The 22,587-nt window shown below is 36.9% G+C and overlaps 1 protein-coding gene and 1 non-coding gene across 4 annotated transcripts in view; one reads left to right on the top strand and one right to left on the bottom strand.

Annotated features, from left to right (window-relative positions):
* Positions 1-19,097, top strand: part of LOC125234640 — a 95,892-nt gene extending 76,795 nt beyond the window's left edge. For 2 of the 3 annotated variants that reach the window (XM_048140969.1, XM_048140968.1), the window contains exons 2-10: positions 2,950-3,211; positions 3,904-4,047; positions 5,439-5,549; positions 6,548-6,681; positions 14,291-14,429; positions 14,670-14,935; positions 15,135-15,248; positions 15,314-15,607; positions 15,707-19,097. In XM_048140969.1, the coding sequence (XP_047996926.1) occupies positions 3,022-3,211; positions 3,904-4,047; positions 5,439-5,549; positions 6,548-6,681; positions 14,291-14,429; positions 14,670-14,935; positions 15,135-15,248; positions 15,314-15,607; positions 15,707-18,088 (3,774 nt within the window). In that variant the 5' untranslated portion in view covers positions 2,950-3,021 and the 3' untranslated portion in view covers positions 18,089-19,097. Of the gene's footprint in view, positions 1-2,949; positions 3,212-3,903; positions 4,048-4,199; positions 4,294-5,438; positions 5,550-6,547; positions 6,682-14,290; positions 14,430-14,669; positions 14,936-15,134; positions 15,249-15,313; positions 15,608-15,706 lie in introns of those variants that run through there. The other variant, XM_048140970.1, reaches the window with a different exon arrangement.
* On the bottom strand, positions 6,441-6,512 carry Trnae-cuc. The gene has a single exon. It is a non-coding gene; the product is annotated as a tRNA-Glu (tRNA).
* Positions 19,098-22,587: the final 3,490 nt, after the last annotated feature.

The following is a 22,587-nucleotide window of genomic DNA, read 5'->3' as shown; positions in this document are numbered from 1 at the left end:
CTATGAAGCTATTAAATTGTAATAAAACTATATTTATGGGATCGGAAGAGCGTCGATATGTTTAAATGAGTGCGTGGGTGTACTTTTAAAGCGTGTTATAATATAATAGAATCATTTCTACTGTTTCCTTATCTATGTGGGCTGAGTAGATAAATCATTTAAATCTTATCGTGGATGTGCAAGACTTTTGGTCCAATTTTGGATATTTACATAATATGTAGGTTTTTATTTGAGAGAGGCTTATCTAGCGTTGAACTCTTTTGTATAAGAGAAATCTTTTTTTGTAAAATGAGATTGTAATAAATCTGTTACTTATGGACCTGGATCTCATTTGAGAATCGTTCAAATTATGTTTATTAATGAGTGTGTAGGTTTACCTATTCAAAATGCATTTCTTTAAAGTAAGTGTCTTGCAATACAATCATCTCTACTGTTTCCTTATCTATGGTCTGTGTAAATGACTTATAAGGCCGGCAACAGACAGTCCTAAATTTCATAATCTGGAAAAATCATAATCTTATAAAATCAGATCGACAGCCTTGCCAGTCTTGCGACACACATTCTTAAAATTCAGATTGTTCGCAATCTGTCAGATCAATTTGAAAAATTCATAATCTTAAAAAATAAGACTGTGTGTGGACAGTTGCGAAATTGTATGGAAATCCGTGCACTCGATCTGATTTCATAAGATTATGATTATGAATTTTAAGACTGTCTATTTCCGGTCTTATTCTATTGCATAAATCAGGATATTTTGGCACAATTTTAGAACTTTTCATATTTATTTTGTATAGGGAAAATTGTTTGGTGGCACTGAAACTTGGTAGTTCATGTGCTCTGCCTACCCCTTCATGGGGTACAGGCGTGATTATCATACATCGTGCATCGGGGTTTTGGGAGCGGGAATGAATTCGTGTATTTGTAACTCTGTTTATAGTCATTTGAATTACTGAAATATATATTTAACTGTGTAACTGGCTCCAAATGTACCTAGTAATGTTTATCTTTTATCGGTTTCACCATTTTTGGGCTAGTGTAAATCATTCCCACTCCCAAAACCCCGATGTATGGTGATATTGTATGTAAGTAAAATTGTTTTGTAGGAAACATTGTACTAAAACTGAATGTATGGGATCCCATTCAAAGAGCGTTGAAAATTGAAAAACATATACTAAGTAGTAAGATGAACCGGAATATTTGCGTCTGGTGGAGTACTAGATTTACAAGATTTTTAGGTAAAATTTTATGATATCTTAGATACTGAAGTAAAGAGTTTTGTACGGGATGAATTGATTTAGGTACCACTGAAGTAAAGAGCAAGGCTTTGATATTTAGGCGTCGTTGAAGTCTTTTGTATGGCATTGAGTTAGGTTGTATGTCGGATATCCTTTAGTTGCTATGTTTTTTTTTAATTTAACTTTGGACATACCTACATGAAAAGATATTGGTTTAGTATTTTTGATAAAAGAGGGTATTTATTTCAAAGCTTTTTAGTTAAGTATTTAGATTTAAGGTTATTGGTTGGGGACTGAAAATCAGCGGTCTCGCTGAGTCTCATCCATTTTACTGCACACACATCTGTAATTTTACTTACTAAGTTTTTATAAGTTCTTACATTTCCATTTCGTGCTGTGTTGGTAAATAAATATCTTTTTTTTATTTCTTTTTTATTTAATAATCAAAATATCTGAAGTTTTACAACTTGGTTGACTTCTTCTGCGTATCACGCTTGACAGAGTAGGTCGTTGTCATATGCTGAGTCCTGAGACTCCTGAGAGACACGTTGATATAATTATGAAGTATTTTTTTTTAACAAACAAAATATTTGAAGTGGTAAATGTTGATGCGAATCAGACTTACTTATTGAAAAATAATTTGTAGATAGACGCAATGCGTTTTACATATAGAGACGATCGTCTACACAAAAACATTATTCACTAAAAATAATTTACTTAAACCATAAAAAAAGTCAACGAACTTATTTCCATTCGCAACTCACGATATGCCATTAGTATAAAAATAAAATATAATGTCTGACTGAGCTCGTACCTGTATTGCACAAATTATGCGTAGTCTATTGATTTGACACACCTAGCTAATCTAGAAAAACTAGAATTGTATTAATTTTAGTGTCAAAACACTACAGATGTTCATTATACGTTTAAGCATACATTATTCATGAGGCTGATTTGTATAAATTTTGGAAAGTAGCGTATGCGATAACTGAATTTTTCGTGCACATGAATATTGATTAGCTGTACGAATTTGTTTTTGATTTTCTTATTTATTTGGCTAGGTCGCTCGTTAGCAATGATTTACCGTTTTTTACGCGTCTAACCGAAAATAAATATGAGTGATAATGAATTTTAGATTTGTATCGGATTACATGGTAGAATACTATGTATTCGTAAGACAGTACAGCCAATGAAATGTGAATGAAGTAATTATTTACTTAAAATAAGAGTTGAAATTATACTGACAAATTTGAATGAAGGAAATGGCCAGGATTTCGGCAAAGATACGTAATAAAAAAGTAATAATAAAAAATAAGAGGATTTAAGATCGAGGATATAAAAAACTTTTTTTATTTTATTTTTATTTTTCTTTATTGGAGAAAAAACAGATACAGACCAATAATATTTACAGACAAGTTACAAAATCTTACTTATAGCCTACATCCTAACACAATTCCCACTAGGAGGTATGACCGTAGTTTTAGGGACAGCATTGTGATCGGAACTAATTAACAAACGTATACAGACAAACTTAACCTTATATTTAACAAAAGCGACACTGTTTTTTTTTTATATATTATTATGACACGTTAAGGAACATTAATATGAATTATTTGACATCCCATTTTGGGCACATTCAGATTCTAAATTATATTTAAAGGCCGCATCAATGTAAATTTTGTGATACAATGTCAATTTATTTTTTCTCCTACAGATTGGACTGAAACATGAAGATGATTGATCACGAAAATCCAAAACTTCCAAAAGATGCGAGTTCAAAAGTCAGATGCCACCTAGCGACAATAGGAAAATGACTGACCGAGCGTACCTGCGAATTAGTTGCAGCACTCAAATAGAGATGGCGCTGATCTTGCTTCTGGTGTTGGCGGTCGGTGTTAGTGCTTCCACGCCTGGTGGAGAGGTGGCGCTGGCGAACGTTACGAGATTCGCTACAGGAGATGCCTTTGCCCTTGTCAGTAAGTATCAAATGAAAATGGTTTTTTTTATTTACATGTTTTTTAAATTGATTGTTTATTACCCAAGTATATCACTTTCACTTTGACCTACATGCTGAACAGCTGTTGCTAGGGCAGTGATTTATCGGAGAAAGGCATCTCAATTAAATATGCATAAGTTGTTTATTTTTGTACAGGGCTTCTAATTCAAATTTGAATTAATGTTTTCTGACATAGATACATGTTAACACAGTTCCTGTTATTAGTTTTAGAAGATCGTATTCTTGTCGTAACTTACAACGTTTTTTATACAAAAATACTGTGGAACATATTTATGATTTTTTCCTATTTATTATATTTTTTGTTTCCTGGTAATACATAATTATATGCTTCCCAAGTTTTATGCTTTATAAAATAAAATTGTATGCCATGGGGCGGCAATACAATAACTAGCGAGCAACAGAACAGTAAGTAGATACCTACACTTTTCTTAAATTCTCGCGAAACATACATATATACAATACAATCCCGCCTGTATCCCATAAAGGGGTAGGCAGAGCACATGAACTACTCAAGCAGTGCCACACTTTGCAGAAAGGGGTGAAAAATCACGCGAAACGTTCGGCGGTTTTTTCAAAAACAAAAATGGCAGCCCGAGTATGCATTGCTTGCCTTCTCTATGTTTCTATAATTCCTCTATTTTGATATTCCAGGCTCGGACTGCGGAATGACGCGCTGCATGGAAGAGTCTCACGGCACCGCGCTGCCTATGGGCGGCCAGGGTTGCGTGTGTCAGTGTAGCCCGGAGACCCCCGCGTTTCGAGAGGACCAGAGGACGTGTGTCGGGCATATAGACGGTAAGAAGTACTCTTAATTTAAAGGGGAGAGATTTAAGTCAACATGCTACTGACAAGGCCATGGCTGCATCTATCAAAGAGACTCAGAAATTCTCGCATCTTGTGAAAACTAGAGGACATTTGGGTTAGTTAAGTCCCACGGCACCGCGCTGTCTAATATGGGCGGCCAGGGTTGCGTGTGTCAGTATAGCCCGGAGACCCCCGCGTTTCGTGAGGACCAGAGGACGTGTGTCGGGCATATAGACGGTAAGAAGTACTCTTAGTTTAAAGGGGAGCGTATTAATTAAGCCAACACCCTACTGACAAGGCCATGGCTGCATCTATCAAAGTGACAGAAATACTCGCATCTTGTGAAAACTAGAGGACATTTGGGTTGGTTAAGTCCCACGGCACCGCGCTGCCTATCCTGGGCGGCCAGGGTTGCGTGTATCAGTGTAACCCAGATACCCCCGCGTTTCGTGAGGACCAGAGGACGTGTGTAGACATAAATTCAAATGTTAACTGTTAGTTTTGTATTACTGATGGTGCATGCTAATAAACAGTATGCTATACGTACTTATAAGAGTGTCCTCGTTAAACTATGGTTGGGCGAAATTGTAGTAGTAAGTATTTTTTAATTACTTTTTTTAAATCATCATCTTCCTTGCGTTATTCCGGCATGGGAGCCTGGGGTCCGCTCTGACAACTAATTCCAAGATTTGAGCCAGCCATTAGTTTGGGGCTAAGTTGATCTGTGTAAGGTGTCCCCAATATTTATTTATTTATTTATATTGGAGGTATCGCCACAATTAACCGTGATGCGACATACGATATGTGTAGTAAGTAGTTATGATATTATTACATCAATGCTAATATTAGCAATACTTATATGAACATAAGTACCTTTCTCTCATACCTCTGCAAGTTATTAACTTGGGCTACCTTTCGATCCGTCACTGCACGCGGCGGAAGCGAAGCAACGAGCTGCGGAAATTGGCCGACTGCTCTGCCATCTGACCTTCCAACCCGAAGGGTAACTAGGCCTTATTGTAATTAGTCCGGTTTCCTCACGATGTTTTCCTTCACCGAAAAGCGACTGGCAAATATCAAATGACATTTCGCACATATGTTCCGAAAAACTCATTGGTACGAGCCTTGGTTTGAACCCGCGACCTCCAGATCGAAAGTCGCACGCTCTTACCACTAGGCCACCAGCGCTTTGCATTTTTTTAGATATATGGTTTTAATACTATGTATCCCTACAGCAAAGTCGGACATGTTTGAAAAATTGAATTTTGTAATTTAATCTAAATTTTCAAACCCACTGTTCATCATATTTTAAATATTACTCATACTTAACTGAATTCTCTCACTGCTGATAAATGTGAATTAAAATTGAGGTATGTTTTCAGAATGCGTGATGGCGAGCTTCGGGCGCGGAGCGACGAAGCCGCAGATCCCGTTGGTATTCCTGCCGATGAAGGGTCAGATCATGTACCCGAGCAAAGAAATTGTTTTTACAGGTATATTAATTACACTAGCTATTATTTAGGCAGGGTTTTGTGTCAAGCGGAGCTACCGCGCGGAGCGATCCGCGCGGCCAATCTATATGGAGTTGATGTTGTCGTCCGCGCAGACCAGCAGGGCAATCATGGTCGCGCGATAAATGATAAAACATCGGGCCGTCCCTATCGCACTTACAAATAGTGCGATAGGAACGGCCTGGTGTTTTATCATTTATCGCGCGACCATAATAAAATTGCCTGCCTGTCCGCTTTACTCTAAAACGCTCCCTGCACCGATACCATGGTAGCTCGATATTCGATATAATGTCAGGCTGTCTTTTTGGACTATTTGTAAGTGCGATAGGGACGGCCTGACGTTTTATCGTTTATCACGCGACCTTGCTTGCCTGCTTGGAGTTAATACCTAAGTATTAGTTCGGTGCGGATCGCTCCTCTCGGTCGGTCCGCGTGACACTAAAACAAACCTTAATAATTTGTATTTCTTTCAAAGCCATGCAAAACAAAAAATTTATGTGACCGTACCTTAATTAACGCACTAAGTATTTCTAGTAAAATTATTCAAGTGTTCCCGATTATTCCACTCTCCCCGACTCCCCTAATCAAATCTTTCTAAAGCTTTAAATGCATTGACTTTATATAAAATAAATATATCAGCGAGTTAAATAATATTTTTTTATTATAAAAAGTTTACTTTTGTTTCATAGCATTGGATCTATGTACAATAATTTTGAATCAATAATATCTACATAACTTTGTCAGTAAAACTGAAAAAAAGACAAGAACATAACACAATATTCATAATACAGTGGACCAAAGCTGGTTTTAAAATTAGAATGCTAATAATGTTATTAGTTTGGGCAATGTCACGAAAAAAATAGCAAAAAGCTATTCCGGTACCGGGAATCGAACCCGAGCCTCCTGGGTGAGAGCCAGGTATCCTAGCCACTAGACCATACCGGAGTTGAGTGAGCCCTGAAATTCGCCCCCTGTTTCAGACGTTGAGGACGCAGTGTGCGCAGTGACGAGTGCGCAGTACCTGTCTCCGTCCGGGTGGGTGACCCTGCGAGACCTGCTCGACAATGATGTGCCGTTTGGCCTGTATCGGGATGAGGGAAGCACGTTTCTGCAGGTGAGATAAAAAAATGAAACATAGTACATACATACATACATACAATCACGCCTGTATCCCATAAAGGGGTAGGCAGAGCTTATGAAACTACTAAAGCTTCAGTGCCACTCTTGGCAAATAAGGAGTTGAAAGAAAACGAAACTGTGACATTGCAGTGACAGGTTGCCAGCCTCTCACCTACGCCACAATTTAACCCATATCCCATAGTCGCCTTCTACGACACCCATGGGAAGAAAGGGGGTGGTGAAATTCTTAACCCGTCACCACACAGGCGCAACATAGTCTAAAAACATAGTCTCTACAGAAAAGTCTGGAAGCTGTACCACTAGACGATATGATTTAAGCAATTATTTGATTTTAAATTGAATTCATGAAAAAAATGGTGCAGAGTTATTTCGTCTCAGAAATTTTCATATTTTTGTCACTAATACAACGTGTTTCCGGTACCACTCAAAACCTCAGACACCCCAACTGATTTTTATTTTTTTAAACTCATCTAGAGTATTTATTTTTTAATCTGATGGTTACTTTTTTTAAATTGAATTTTTAATTTTCTGTACAGCTCTACTTGACTTTTAGCTCTACACTCAATAAAATAATTGCTAACTACCATCATAAACCATTAAACTATTTATTTCTGTACGTTACTGCAACGGCATAAGGTTTACCAATAGACAGCTACGATGTCACTGTAAAAGACTTTAAAGCTTTGTCACAGTAAACTTCAAATTGGACAGGTAATCGCAGTAAGCAAATTTAAACCCAATATTCAAAATGACAAGGTTGTAATTAGGTACGAGTTCAATTTGTTATGACTTATGATAAACATTAAGATGAAATTAACAAACAACGTGAAACTCGCAGCGGAAAAAATAATCGTCCAAGTAACCAGCCAGTATTAATACCCCCAAATACTGAAAAAGGTAAACAACCTCTTGCAAGGCGATATACACAATGTTGTATTAATAATATAATAGAATAGGCACATAAAAAATAACTAATGAACGAACTAAATGTTGGAATAACATACCACCTCCAATTCGTATGTTAAAAAATAAAGCAAATTTCAAAATAAAATATAAAAATGAACTTTTTAATAAACAAAAACAGCAAGGTTGAACCGAATTTACCCTTAACTCTCTCTCTTTGTCTCCATCTCTGGTCACAAATACGTATTTAATCAATTAATCACTTACATCTGTCCAATAATATATGCCTTAAAATAAAGCCTAAACGCACAGAAACACTCTTTCAACACCTATCTATAACACACACACACACACACACACACACACATACACACACACACACACACACACACACACACGCACACACACACACACTGCACACAACTAGCACGTTAGTTTTTCTTGTATAAACTGTTCGCAAAAGCGTTGCACATTTTATATTAAGGTACTGGCAGAATACCAGCGATGTGGCTTGCCGCATCACGACGCTGAGTCAGCGCCTTTTCTCTGCCACGATGCATGGCATAGGTATTAGTTAAAATAATGTTACTAGTTAAGTTTGCATGTAACTCTTTTACTGTTTTTTGTTTTAATTTTTTTTTTTGGATGTTAACTTGTCAATGCCATGTATGTTGTGGGTATGAATAAAGAATATATCTATCTATCTATCTATCTATCTAATAATACTAATTTAAATAAAAAATATTACCCCCATCAAGATATAGCTCAATCGATTCTACTCTCGATTCTGAACAAACGGTTTTCAGGTTTTTAGTGTTAAGTGAAACACGGTGTATATTTTTTTGTACTGGAGCACAAAACGCCTTTTATGTTTTCTTTGAGTAGCAGAAGAAGTCACGATTTCATAAATTATAGAAAATTCTAATACTATAACAGATTCCGGATATTTAAATATACATATTTACCTAAACAATTGTTGAAATTAACTTATTAGGATACGTGTATCATAAGGGGAAGTGTGTCTGGCCTTCAGATTTTGCCTTTTTACTCATAGTTACAGGAGTTATTGCGAGTTCATACATTTGCTTGCTACTCATTATTAGTGGCAAACGTATTGAACCCTCAATAAACACTGATCATTGTTTAAACAGGCCAAATGTGAAGGCCAGACACACTTCCCCTTCCACTTATCCGTATTAATCTTACCTAATAAGGTAATTTCAACAATTATTTTCCCCACACTGAGAGAAAATACAACCAGTTTTCATGTTCGTTCAACAAGTTTTTTGGTTAAAATAGCGCCTACGTGCTCTTTGGTTCAAACAACAAGCTACTTGTCATTTGAATCGGCAATATATTTGAATCAACAAGTCGATTTTATAAAAACAACCTGACACATATTGTTTTAAACATACGTTTGGCTGATTCAAACGGATAAACCGCAACAAGTCGAACTTGTTAAATTCACAATGCAAATTTCTCTCAGTGCACTGTACTGTAAACGTTAATACCGGCATATCTTCTCATTCGTTAGCCAGATTATTCAAATACGAAGAAAAAACCGCCACTGAATATAAATTGGTTCACATGTACCTACTTACTCGTATTTATGATACTGATAAAACGAAAAGACAGTAGCCATGTAACCTTTTATCTGATTATGTAGTATCGTACGAAGACCTGTCCGATGCAAATTAAGTTTATACCGGTATCACAATTAATATAAATAAACAAAAATTACGTCTTCGAATTGTCGCTGGTTTTCAAAACGGGTTCCAATCAAGCAAGGCCGCAGAGGACATAATAAAAGTCAGTGCTTATTTAAACGAGATCAGAGATTGTATATTACCCTGAGTTTTTCACGTTTTAGAGCAGTTTCGCACCATATCTCATCAAATCTGTGAAATAGGATCCGTAGTAGCCGGACAACTTTTTATATAGTAATTTACTCACTAGATCCGATCCAATCTTATTTTCACGGATTCGAATCGGATGTAGTGCGAATTTGCGAAAGCGCTGTTACGCCGTGGCTTGCGTGGGCGACGGTCGCGCGATGGTCGCGCGACGGCGATGCGACGCATACGAAATCAAACCTTATCGATATGGAAGTATGAGACGCGACGGAGACGGTCGCGCGACCGTCGCCCACGCAAGACACGGCGTTAGAATACGAACTAAGAACAATCGGGCCTCTCGCTCGTTTTCGCCCAGAACGTGCAAGTTGTGGAATCAGCTATTTTCTGAGGTGTTTCCTTGGGCTATGACATGGGGTTCAAGAAGCAGGTATTTAGGGTTCTCAAAGGTCGGCAACGCATAAGTGGCTCCCCAGATGTTGCTTATGTCCATGGACGGCGGTGACTACTTCCCATCAGACGGCTCGTCTGTTCCTTTACTGCCTATATCATTAAAGAAACTTTACTCAATAGCGTCACAAATTAAAGAATTATGTGTGTTGTTTGTAACAGCTTAAACGTCACGGTCATTCATGCATGGCAAGTGCAAATTAACCACATTTTCCACCACAAAAAAAAACATACGTTTTCTGTGACGTTTATGCGTAAAGAAGGTTGGCAGAGCATATGAAACTACTTAAATTTCAGTGCCACTCTTAGCAAATAAGTAAGGGGTTGAAAGAAAACGAAACTGTGACATTGCAGTGACAGGTTGCCAGCCTCTCGCATACGCCACATTTAAGCCATATCCCACAGTCGCCCTCTACGACACCCACAGGAAGAAATGGTGGTGAAATTCTTAACCCGTCACCACACGGGCAGTAACGTATTCAAAAACGTCAATCTCGTGGTAGCGGCATAGTCCCAATCAGCAAGGACGCAGAAGGCCTAATAAAAGTCAGCGCGATATAAATGAGATCAGTAATAAATGCTAATAAATGATAATACAGTTTTTATGATCCAGATTGTAGTACGGGAGATTATTTGACGATATGTGGATTAATACAGTATTTGTGTAAAAAGTGCTGTTGGAATGATGTTTTCATTAGTAGAATTGGAAATTATAATAATTACCGACATGTCTTACAAAGCACACTGACAGCTAAGAAAGGTATAGGTACAAACCAAAGGATGAAAACAGATGAACATGTCTGTTAGTTGATACATGTGCTATTTCTGACGAAATTTATTTCTATAGGTGGTACCTATAGGCACTGGTCCCACTGCGAGCTAGTAAGCTATGAGCTATTGGCTATAAAAACGAACAAAAGATAAGCACTCCCGTGCAAATAAAAGAGACACGGCGATATTGATAGTTCACCGCTGGGCGAGTAACTATAAACATCGCCGTGTCTCATTTATTTACATGGGAGTGATTATCTTTTGTTCGTTTTTAATAGCCGATAGCTCATAGTTTACTAGCTCGCGGTGGGGCCAGTGCCATAGGTACATATTTTGACCTCTGTCCCAGAAAAGTAAAAGTAAAAGCGTTTTTAAGGGTGGGAGAGGTCAGTCTTTTGGTTGTAAAAAAATGTTATTTAAAAGCAGCGATATCCATTTATAAATGTTTCAGAGATGAAAATGAAAACCACCTGCAAAAGTGATTTAGCGTATTTTTTTATCACAAGTATAAAACTGTTATTTTTACTAAATTGCTAAAACTTGCAACACACATGAGACTATTCATACGCAAAACGACCACTTGTCAATCCTGAAATACTAGTATTAAGCACCAACTTAACTGTCCAACTGTGAACTTCATGTAAATGAAATAAGATTATCGGATTGCAATTGACGGTGACCGTCAAAACACGTCAAAATTGCTATTCAGGTGCTGTCATCCACCCATCAGATAACGATATTTTACGCACCATATCTACTCTGTGGGTCTACATATGGACACAGATATACATCGGAATAGACACATAAGGGTCGCGATTAGTATGAAATTACTGTAATTTTTTTTTGCATTCGTACCAGTATGACTGTCAATATCACAGTATAAGGATGACTCAGTAGTTACTCTCCGGTAGCGGCGACGCGAAAGGTACCTAATGCGTTCGAAAGCACGTGGTTGAACAAAATTACTATAAATGTTACTCGACATCGTCCAAAATAAGATGTTGTTATTTAATACTATTAACTATATGTATTACTATAATAAAAGCACATTATATTAGCCAGAAAACACAAAAAAAAATAATTATGCATATTATTCCTATCCACGTTTATTCAAATCCGCTTGCATGTGTTGCGTACGTACACGATGTGCTTGTGTGCACGAAGAGTGTTAGAAGAGTTATTACTGGTTTATACTGTGTCAATACTCTGGGATAGAAAGGGAATTATGTTTCGGATTTAAATATGTGTCGGCAGAATTATGGGAATATCGTATATCGTATATCTTAAGACTTGAAATGTAAACAAACGGTTGCCTTTGGGTGATCTAACTAAACATATCTGCTGTGAAAAACGTAAGCAATCATTTAAGTATGTTATGATTTTCGATACGTCCGATCCAAATTAACTGACAAGCGAGCTGGTTTTGGTTCACCACGTCATTTTCGAATTTAAATAATTATACCAATAAAAGGGAAAAGTTATAATCCTACTTTATGGAATTAAGAAGTGACTTTATTTATGACACGGTCCAATTCGCGAGAAAGTCAAATTCGTGTAGGAAATAGTTTTTAAATATTATATCGGAAAATTGAGTTATTAGGTCAATCGTGCAACGAACGGCGTGGACCTAGTAGACTTATTACAACAGTTATTGAAATTAGTGGCTCACTATTCATTCATTTCTTAAGGCAAAGTAATAAATTGACGTTTTTTTATACCAAATAATCCAATTTTTATTGCTATTTATCTGAACGAAAAGAATTTGAACACTGTCGTACAAAAAGTGGATAACTTTTCTATAAATAACAAATATTAGATTATTGATATTTTTCATGAAATGGCGTCCAAATATAATATGTGTGCAAATATCCCAGCTCTTTATGAAAACTGTGTCGGAGAAAGACCAATATTTTTAATGAAATTATTTGTATAACACAAAAAGAAAGTAACAAGATTTGCCCATATTAGGCTATCTACAATACAAATAAGTAAAATATGCGTTAAACAAAGTACCACGAAGTAGACATTTTACCAATAAAAAGTATAAAAACTCATGTTTTTATGATCAGCGGGCCGATTTTTGAGTCTCACGCGTTCGAATTCAGAAAATTGTCACTGAAAATAATAGGCAAGTCACCGTTTTCAACCGGTATTTTAGTGACAAAATCCCGTATGCGAGATTCAAAAATCGCCCTCCAGATCTAAAGTCAATAAAATACTCATATAACTACTTGAGTTAGTGCCGCAAAAAAACGTGAAGAGTCCTCATAAAGTCTGCTGCAATTAATAACATTGTAATATTAATGTCATCGCGGCTGTTTAATATCACTTATGCGCCCAAAAAAGTTGCGAACATTCGTCTGATACCTACTCAGTACTCGTTGATCTTTAACTTGAAGTTGTTATTCTATACGTACAATGTACATGTCTCGCGCAGGCAAACGGACCAGCCAGTTTATATAATACTTTACCGTATATTGATTACTTTATTGTTTTATCCATACTAATATTATAAATAGGAAAGTGTGTATGTCTGTTTGTTTGTCCGTCTTTCACGTCAAAACGGAGCTACGAATTGACGTGATTTTTTTAAGTGGACATAGTTGAAGGGATGGAGAGTGACATAGCCAGTAGTTTTGTTTCTAACAAGCGAAGCCGCGGGCAAAAGCTAGTTTCTAAATAAATAGAAAAAGCTAAACTTTTCAAAACACACCTTCAAACATTTTAAGTGATATTTCCTAAGCTGCAATTCTAGATAAAATACCTATGTATACTCATAATTTTCACAGGGAGCTTCATCAACGGCAAGTAGCACGAAAGCAACTTCTCAGATAAATTTGTGATAAAACAGATGAATTTGTTTCCTGTCATTTTGTAAATGATGTTGTTACTTTGTGCTATCTACCTTTAATTATATTGAATATAATGTGTTCACATTGTAATTCAGATTCTGAAAAATTAATCACAATTAATCATTATAATATTTTCCCGTTAAATTTACAGTTGTAAGTTGGTTGGTTCTTAAAAGACAAATATTCGCTTGCACTTGGGAACCCTGCCACGGTCACATATTTTATCACAGCGTAGACATCTAAATGCCGTATATTTGGGGGGATTGTACAAATTGCTCCTTCACGCCTTGTTTATCTGAAAGTTCATCAGCGCATTTCAACGTTCTGACCGCTGTCCGATTGATGCCATCAATGGGATGAAGCCGCCCAAAAAGGAACAAAATTCTCTCTGGCGATATCATCTTCGCACGTTCAAATATTTGCGCAATGCAATCTGTAAATAATTAAATCAGCTCTTTTGGTCTAACTCTAATTCAATTATTTAATTAAACTTGTTTTATTGTTGGGAATGAGAAAAATCATCAGATCAAGTATTTATAGAAAAAACATAAGCGTACAACATTTTACACTACATGGTTGTCTAATTAAATTTGTCTACGTAACATATCTAATAAGCAAGAGCTTGCTTTGCTATGTTGATCTTTTATTATTTTACGGCGTCACATCCAGGGTGTCCTTGAATAACTAGTGACCCAACTGATCGTCTTTTATAATCTGTAATCTTTCACAACGCTGACAAATATTTTTTCACCAGTGGCGAGGCTCGACAACGCTTCACAACCGTCTTGAGGGCCGACTGGTGGCGGTTCACGTGCTGTGTTCAGCCCCGACGCCAACCCGTCTAGCTGCCTCCTGTGCAGCTTTCCGTGTGGCTGGTGCTTCACACAATATCGGTCAGTACCTAGAAACAATATAATTGATTATATTTAAAGTAGCGGGCTAGAAACCCCTTAACTATTCATTTGAGTTTTCAAAAGATCTACTTCCTCCAAAGAGTAGTCATACCTGAAAGACCTATAAGCTCAAAATTTCTGCAAAAATGTTTATACCCAACAGTCGACAGTGCTGTGAAAACTCAGTTCCAAGTTTCTTATTATTATACTTATATATATCTCTTATGTATTTTTTCACAGACGTACGTTCGATCCCTTTCCATGCCGGAGAAATAGTAACAGCAGAACCAGCGACACAAAGCCAAGGTCTAAGCGTTCTGGAATCCTTAGCCATCGGAGTTTGTGTCCTAATGCTGGTCTTCGTCTACGCAGCTGGGATTGTCTTCTATGTTCATTATAAGCAGAGGCAGAAGAGAAAGGAAAAGGACCCTGAGATGAACTTCTCATCGACCATGTCCACGGATAATGGTTCTACGTTGGACTCTCGAATAGGATTGGATAGTATGGTAAATAAATTAAATGATTTCATATTTGATTCACGACATTTTTATACAATTCTCGAGCAATAATGAGACGAGGATTATATATACAGTTGCATTGCTTTAAATATCACTCGGAAATCGGCGTAAATTTATTAATACTAAAACTATGTTCCTCTTGTCTGTCTACCCATCATGTCTTTAAGTATCTGCTTTGTTTTTGCAGAGAATGAAAACAAATCCCTTGATGAAATTGGATGGAGATTTCCTAAATGACGCCGGACTCTCAGATGTCAGTGAACGCACTGAAGAAACAATGGATTCATATACTTCAGAAAAGGTAAATAAGACTGACCTGAATTGATCGCTGTAGCAAATAACACATTACTAATCACGCTTTATTAGTTCCAGAAAATGAATCCTAACGTGGTATCTGCGATGGTCCACAATAGTCGTATGAAGAAGAAGCCTGCCCGGCCTTCAGTGAGAGCTGCAACCACACCAGAGCGTGTGACAGAAAGGTTGCAAAGACGTTCAGCATCTCCGGATACGTTTGAGCGAGCTCCGCATTCGGACTTGTCAATTGTGGACTACCGAGTGGAAAATGCGGCGAACCAGCCGCCTCAATCAAATGGTGAACCGGCCATTAGGAGAAAGTTATACTTCAATCCTGTGTTCTTTGAAACAGAACATTTGAAGGTAAGTGAACTATTATAACTGGGTACTGAAATACATGCTGAACGAATACTACTATACTGTAAGATAAATAGGTATATTTAACATTTTTTACTTTTTCAGAATCCGCCTCCAGCCGCTCTTGAATTCCTTGAGAAAATTCGAGAAGTCATGTCCATCGCCAAAGAGAAGATGACATCTAAAAGATTTATCCCGATTTTGTCAGATATTCCAGAAGAAGAATTGTATCATACTATTGATCTAGGTTGGGATATTCCATGCGCTAGGCGTGGACGTCGATTCAGTGCAATAAGCTTGAAACGAGAAAATAGTCGACGAGCCGTCCACTGTGGCGGATGCCCAGGTTGCGACAGTAGTGAGAGAGACCAGAAAGCCAAAGTTGCTTTGGCTCGATCTAACTCGTGTAAAACGTGTGTTAGTGATGACTACAAACAGAAGATTGTGCGGAAATGGTTAGATGAAGTACCTTTACCACCCAATTCAACAAAATCCATTAAACCAGTTGCAGTAGCTAAAGTCAGTGGAACTCCGAGATTAAGTGAACCTAAAACTCCTGAGCAGCCTCTTCAAAGCCCACAACCAATCATCAGGGTTGAGGTGCCTAAACCTATCAAGATCACGGAAACCAATTTGAAGGAAGCTTTACATTCTATCCCCCATGTACACTTAGACAGTAGAAAAGAAATTAGACGGGGATCTGATCAAAAAACTACTAAAGGAGATAATGCGAAGGACAGTGCAAAAGAAGAACCAAAAACAAAGGCCCCAACTATGGTTACACTTGATAAACGAAGTCCATCGAGTCACGCTACTCGACGTATCCGGAAAAGATTACCGCCACCTCCGCCACCTCCTGACATGCCACCACCTGAGATTCCGAAAACTGAAGAAGAACCTGTAGCCCCTGAAGTGAAAGCTAAAATGCAAGCTGTTATACAGGAATTAAATCAGTGTCGTCGAGGTGAACCCAAAGAACTAGAAGAGGTAAAAACTGAAACTATTGCTCCCATTGCTCCGAAAATTGTTATTCCTGTGCTAGCAGCTGACTCACATTATTTCAGTGACGATAATCTCTTAGAATCAAGGCGACGTGAGCCATTCATAAAATTTGACAGTTTAGAGCGCAACAATTTATTGAAAAAGAGGCGGTTCTCCTTAGCTTGCAGTCCTGAAATATCAATGAAAAATATAACACCATACCAGCAACATATACCGACACCTAAACAGAGATTATCACAAAGCTGGCGTGATGTTAGAAAAGCGGTGGATGGTTATCAAGTATCAAGTGCGGCTTCAGTTGATTCTGAATATGAAAACCGAAGTTTACCAGTAAGTGAAGTATTTATAAATACCATGGAGCCTTTGTACAATAACTTACCTAAACCTGGAGCACTAACTATTCAAGTGAGTGGATCTCCAGTGGAGAAGAGACGTAACCTAAATGATGACTTTGATCCTGATACACTGGACAGAAAGCCAAGGCGCGATATCAAGAAACGCGTGGACAAGATTCTTCTAAAATCTGGAGGCAGCTTTAAGCACAAATTTACGGAGATAGATAGTAAAGAGAGCAAATCTCCCGATATCGGGTTCACAAGAAAGATTGGCAGTCTCAGGCAAATCTATGAAGCTAAAACAAAGGTACAAGATGAATCATTACGCTTGTCATTCTATGAAAGGCGAGGTAGTGTACCTTATAGAAGCGAAGAAGTGTCAAGATTCGTAGCTGCTCTTAAGACTCCCGATCTGATAAGGCAAGTAAATGTGCAAGATGTTAGGCCACCGGTGCCACCAAAACAGCGGCAGATAAATCTTTCTCCTAAATTCTCTACTCCAAACCGGGAAAGTCCGCCAGGGGAAAGACGAAGAGCTCTCGAAGAGAGGGATCGATTCCCTCCTTATTCAAGAGCTGAGAACCTTAACGCCCGGCGATCTGGACGTAGGCTACCTAGAACTAGATCACGTCGAAGTGATCTAAGAAAACTTTACAAAACCGAAGATTCTGGATACATGAGTACAGACTCGAACGAATCTAAGCGCAGAGCCAGATACCTGTTGCAGCTGCGACCGCCAAAAACACTTGTACCTGAACACACAATGATGCCATGTATAACCGTAACTAATAAGACACCAACTTTACAAATCGAGTCTGATACTGATGACTTAGAGTCGCTTTGCGACGGTCGCAGTGAATCTGGAGGAGAGAGTGTTGAGACAGATTCAGTCTTCTTTGGTAACTTCGACGAATCCAAGCAAATGCTCGCTGAGTTAGGAATGTACAGTTACGACGTTCAGAAAAGGATACAAAGTCAAGAGCAGATTGACTCTGGGTTCATGGGTGAGACGAACATAATTTTAAGTGGAGACAGTGACTCGGAGCACAGAAGTGTCATTTCGATAATAGCGGGTCGGGATGGGCGCGCCTCGGCTGCCTCCATTGCACAATTAGATGACCCCCCGTACGTTCACTCTGTTGAATGTTAAACACATCAGTGATGACTAAAATATTGTAGGTTGCTGATCTGTAGTTTCGACGTTGAGTTTACTAATTCGTAATATTGGCGAAGTTTTAACCCAATTGTAGATTTTATACTTAATTGGTGTCATATAGAAAAATTGTTTTCTTAGTTAAAATATTTGGATTAGGAGTCCTTATTCTTTACTGTGCAATAACATGTGACAATCACATACATAATACTCAATGTCTAAATGTAAATAATGTTTTAAGTGTCAAGTATGAGATTATTTTTCTTAAGATTGTCATTATTATTTTATATTCATCATATCATTATTTTTTGTTTCATGAAGTTTGATTTATTGATGTTTGCTTAGCAAAACTTAAAGTGCCTTGTAAAAGAATAGATAAAGACTTTACCTCAATATACGTACGTGGTTTGGAAGAATTTACAAAATAATAAAATAAATTGTATAAATATTAGTATATAATCATACAGCCCACCATTGACGTAATTGTATGTGCTTGTTTAAACATACTTAATTAAAATAGGTTGTATCATTGAAATCAGAGTTTGTCATAAAATTAATCATAAATAGTTTTCTTTATTAATGTTAAATATTTTGTTTACCTTAGTTTTCTAATGTTGTTGATGTAAAGTTGTATATTCAATGACCGGCCGGTTGTGCAATTAAATTATATTTTATATCTAGAGGATCCGGATGGGAAACGTTTAGTGAATTTAAAAAATATTATGCATCATTAATAACATTTTTATTTCAGTGCAATAACTTAAATTAAATTTAAAACCATTATTCTTAATTATGTAAAATATTATTTAAATTCCCTTTTAAAGGATTGTTTTTCGGTGTTTGGTTTGGATTAGAGGCTCAAATATTTATTGGATTTATTACGTTTAAACAGTTGTTAATTATTTAGGGATAAATATGTAGGATAGGGAAATGAATATTTTCGTACTTTGTTTTTCTACAAAGCAATTTAGAAAATATTGTTGTATGAATAAATAGTTTATTTTTATGACCTATATTATTTCTAAATACCTCGATACTGATGTAGTGTCAAGTTGGTATCTACTTAACACTGCATACTTCTTACGGTCTGTCTTCTTATTGAGTCTTGGGGCCACCCACCTAAGAAGCCGATAGTCCTGGGTTCAAATCCTGATAAAGGCATTTCGTGGCGTGATGACCCTAATGTCCACTATGTTTTATACTTTGCATTTATACCTAAATCGTTGAAAAGATAAAAATACAACACAAAACTTTTAGAGCTTACTATGTGGCTTAGTCAGTACCTACTGTATAAACAAGAACGTCCAGTGATTATTTATACAGAGTGTAACAAAAATGGTGGTGATCCGTTTAAGGGCGTACTCAGTTATCTATGCCAGCCATGCCATGATAAATAGTTGCTGACTGTCCCCGAAAATCTCTAAAATGGCGAATCTCATTTATTTATTCTGTCTACATCACTAGGTCTCTTAGTCAAAATGACAATCGTTGGCGCTAGACGCCGATCGGAACGAAACGCAGTCTGGCTCTGTCGCGCCATAGAATATATAATAGTACAAGTGTCGCGCCGCCTCGCGCCTAATATGGAAAAGCGATAGACATAGCTACAATAAGGATATTATGGTAAGCGTTTGTACATTTGGCTACTACGTAAAATATATTTTTTATATAGTTACTTATCATCTGAAAAACGGTAACGGAGTCAGCATAACATAACGCAACATTCGCAAGCACGCCAGTAATCTGCGTGTAATGTAATCTCGGTAGCAAATGGCTTAGGGTCCAGTATTTCTGGTTCAGAAACTTGCAGTTTGGGCTGCGTAAACAGTGGCCAAAATACGTGTTGGTTACTGTCACTGGGAAAAGTTAGGCTGCTTTCTCACTTAATGATGTACTTACGTACGGAAGGCAAGTTGCAACACATGCAACCTGTTGCATAAAATATATTAGTTTATCACGCGACCGTGCTTGGCTGCCTGTACACTGCTATGTACTAGGATTTTTTAAATGTATAAGTAAGGTACAAATCTCGACTGGGGGGCAATTGTAACTAATTTTTTTTTTCCATTATTACACTATGATGTTGAGTTCTACATGTATCCACTGAACACGCCTACCATATATGTACATATATAATCGGTGAACACTCTATTTAATAATGCAAACATTGTAAAATATGGAAAAATGGACTAGTTACTTTTGGCCCCCCAGTCGAGATTAGCCCCGCTATACCTTTCATATCGTCACTACTTTGAAAAAAACTTGTATCTTCTTCTGTCAATGAAAAGAAAAATGTAATAAGTATGTATGCAATGCGTATAGACTTACTGCGTTTTAACTTTGAGGAGCAGTGTGAGATACGAGATTTTTTCAAAGTAGTGACGATATGTAGAAGGCAAACGAACAGACAGATAGTTTGATGGTAAGCACTCATCGCCGCTGATGAATACCAGGGTGTCCACTTGTCTAGGTTTATATACAGTATGTAAACTAACGAAAACCATTTACTGTAACCCGTAAATGTCCAGGTGATACTGAGAAACTTTTACTATGGGATCAACCCCGAAATCACGAAAATATCTTCTGACAGTTTCATAGGTAGTTTTATTTTATAGTAAGTATTTCCTATGGGAGAGTAAATTTTTATTTCGCGTTTTGGGTGTTGGTCCCATAGTAAAAGTTTCTCAGTATCACCTGGACATTTACGGTTTACAGTAAATGGTTTTCGTTAGTTTGCATACTGTATACCTACATTGCCGGCCTTTAAGATGAAAGGACGCTCTTTTGGCGGTGGTATCGGTTTAGTAGGTATTTCTACTGCAGACAAACTATTTTATGGTGGGATATTATTGGTGAAACGCACATGAGGACTGACAACCATCTTAGTGGTGAAAACGCAACGTCTTATGAAAATTATCAAGTATAAATTACTGTAAAATGTATAAATTAATTGTTCAATGTACGTAGTAACTTTACATTGCGTCTTCAAGCGCGATCGACACAAGTTGCTTCTACCGTTTCTAGTAGCTAAGTTGTGCTATGAACTTCTGCGCTAACCCATCGTAGGTCACAGATGAAGACGATGAAGTAAATTAGACATTATAAATTGAACATAATTAAATTTTTGGAACATCAGAAAGTAAAAAAAAAATCTAAAAAAGACGTCCTCGAATCAATAAACGGGTAATGCGTATAAACCTCTCGGCTGTCATTTTAATACTTGTTGCTTAAATTTATTAAGTGTAGGTACCTAAATTAACAATTTGTATGAATGACCTAAAACTGCTAAGGGCTCACAAACGAAACAAAAATAAACGACCCTAATTATGGAAATCTCTAATGGAAATACAGCTTAAGACCTTGTTTATCGGAATGTTATTACTCGAGATATCCACAAATCGAGTTTTTTCGACTTATTTAAGCCGAAACTGGAGGAAATCACCTCTCTATACAAACTTAGTTCTCATTTTCTTCTGGATAGGTATTAATAGTATTGGAAATATTTTGATGCAATTTATGTCAACTGTATGTCATATGTTTTGATTATGTTTGTACGAATTTTCAATTTTATTTAGAAAGTAGATTACTAAATCCGTACAAAATTAGTTCAAGTGTTAGAAGCATTTAAAAATGTATTTAAAAATCATTGTTCGCTCCCATTTATTTCAATAATAAGCAATTGATAAAATGGTCGCAGAAGCACATATTATTATGTATTTAAAATGTTATTAATATAAATTATAATAAAAATTATGTAAAAATTTGTTCCATAGTAGGAAATATTGATAGGTATTCGTCAATATTTCCTACTAAGTTGCCAAGCGGATCCAGGCTCGGTGAGCCAGGATATAGAGAGGAAAATCGGGACTACATTTGTATGAAGCAGTGGCTATCCCATTACCTCTGAAGCCAATGTTAGGCCGCGTACAAAGAACTACCATTAAGGTTGGCCACATTATCGTAAAAAGAATGATTGTACTCAAATAAACTGGTCCGGGACTACGTTAATGAAGCAAAACGTCTTTTATTAAGTATTGAGTTTACGAAAATGTCCACGGTTTTGATAACAAGCTTATCCAGGGTGTATGTTTTATAGGCAAATATTATTTTAATAAGGCATGATCAATATGGCTCTACGTTAGGTTCTTTAGATAGTAAGAGTTAGGTAAAAGTAAAAAAAAACGCTACTACATGATATTATTCCATAACAATTTTTGTATTAAAATATTTAAAAAATAAATAATAAGAGAAAGCACAAAAATAAAATTATGAAGTAGGTTTAATTGCAATACGTAATAAGTAACTCGTTTTGTATCTATTACCTACTAAAACACTTACCTACTGAATTTCTATATTTGTACCTTAACTCGACCTACGTATTGTAGTGAACTGTACTTGTATAAAAACACCCTGTACATTGTACAAGTTGTAGGTATCCACCTGTCCTTAACAATATTTTAGTTATTTCTTCCCGGCCAGTAACCCAAAGTGTATTA

Source organism: Leguminivora glycinivorella, chromosome 16 (assembly GCF_023078275.1).
Source record: "Leguminivora glycinivorella isolate SPB_JAAS2020 chromosome 16, LegGlyc_1.1, whole genome shotgun sequence".
Classification (NCBI taxonomy): Eukaryota; Metazoa; Arthropoda; class Insecta; order Lepidoptera; family Tortricidae; genus Leguminivora; species Leguminivora glycinivorella.
Note: the sequence above shows the minus strand (reverse complement) of the source record. Positions and strands in the feature narration are given on the sequence as shown.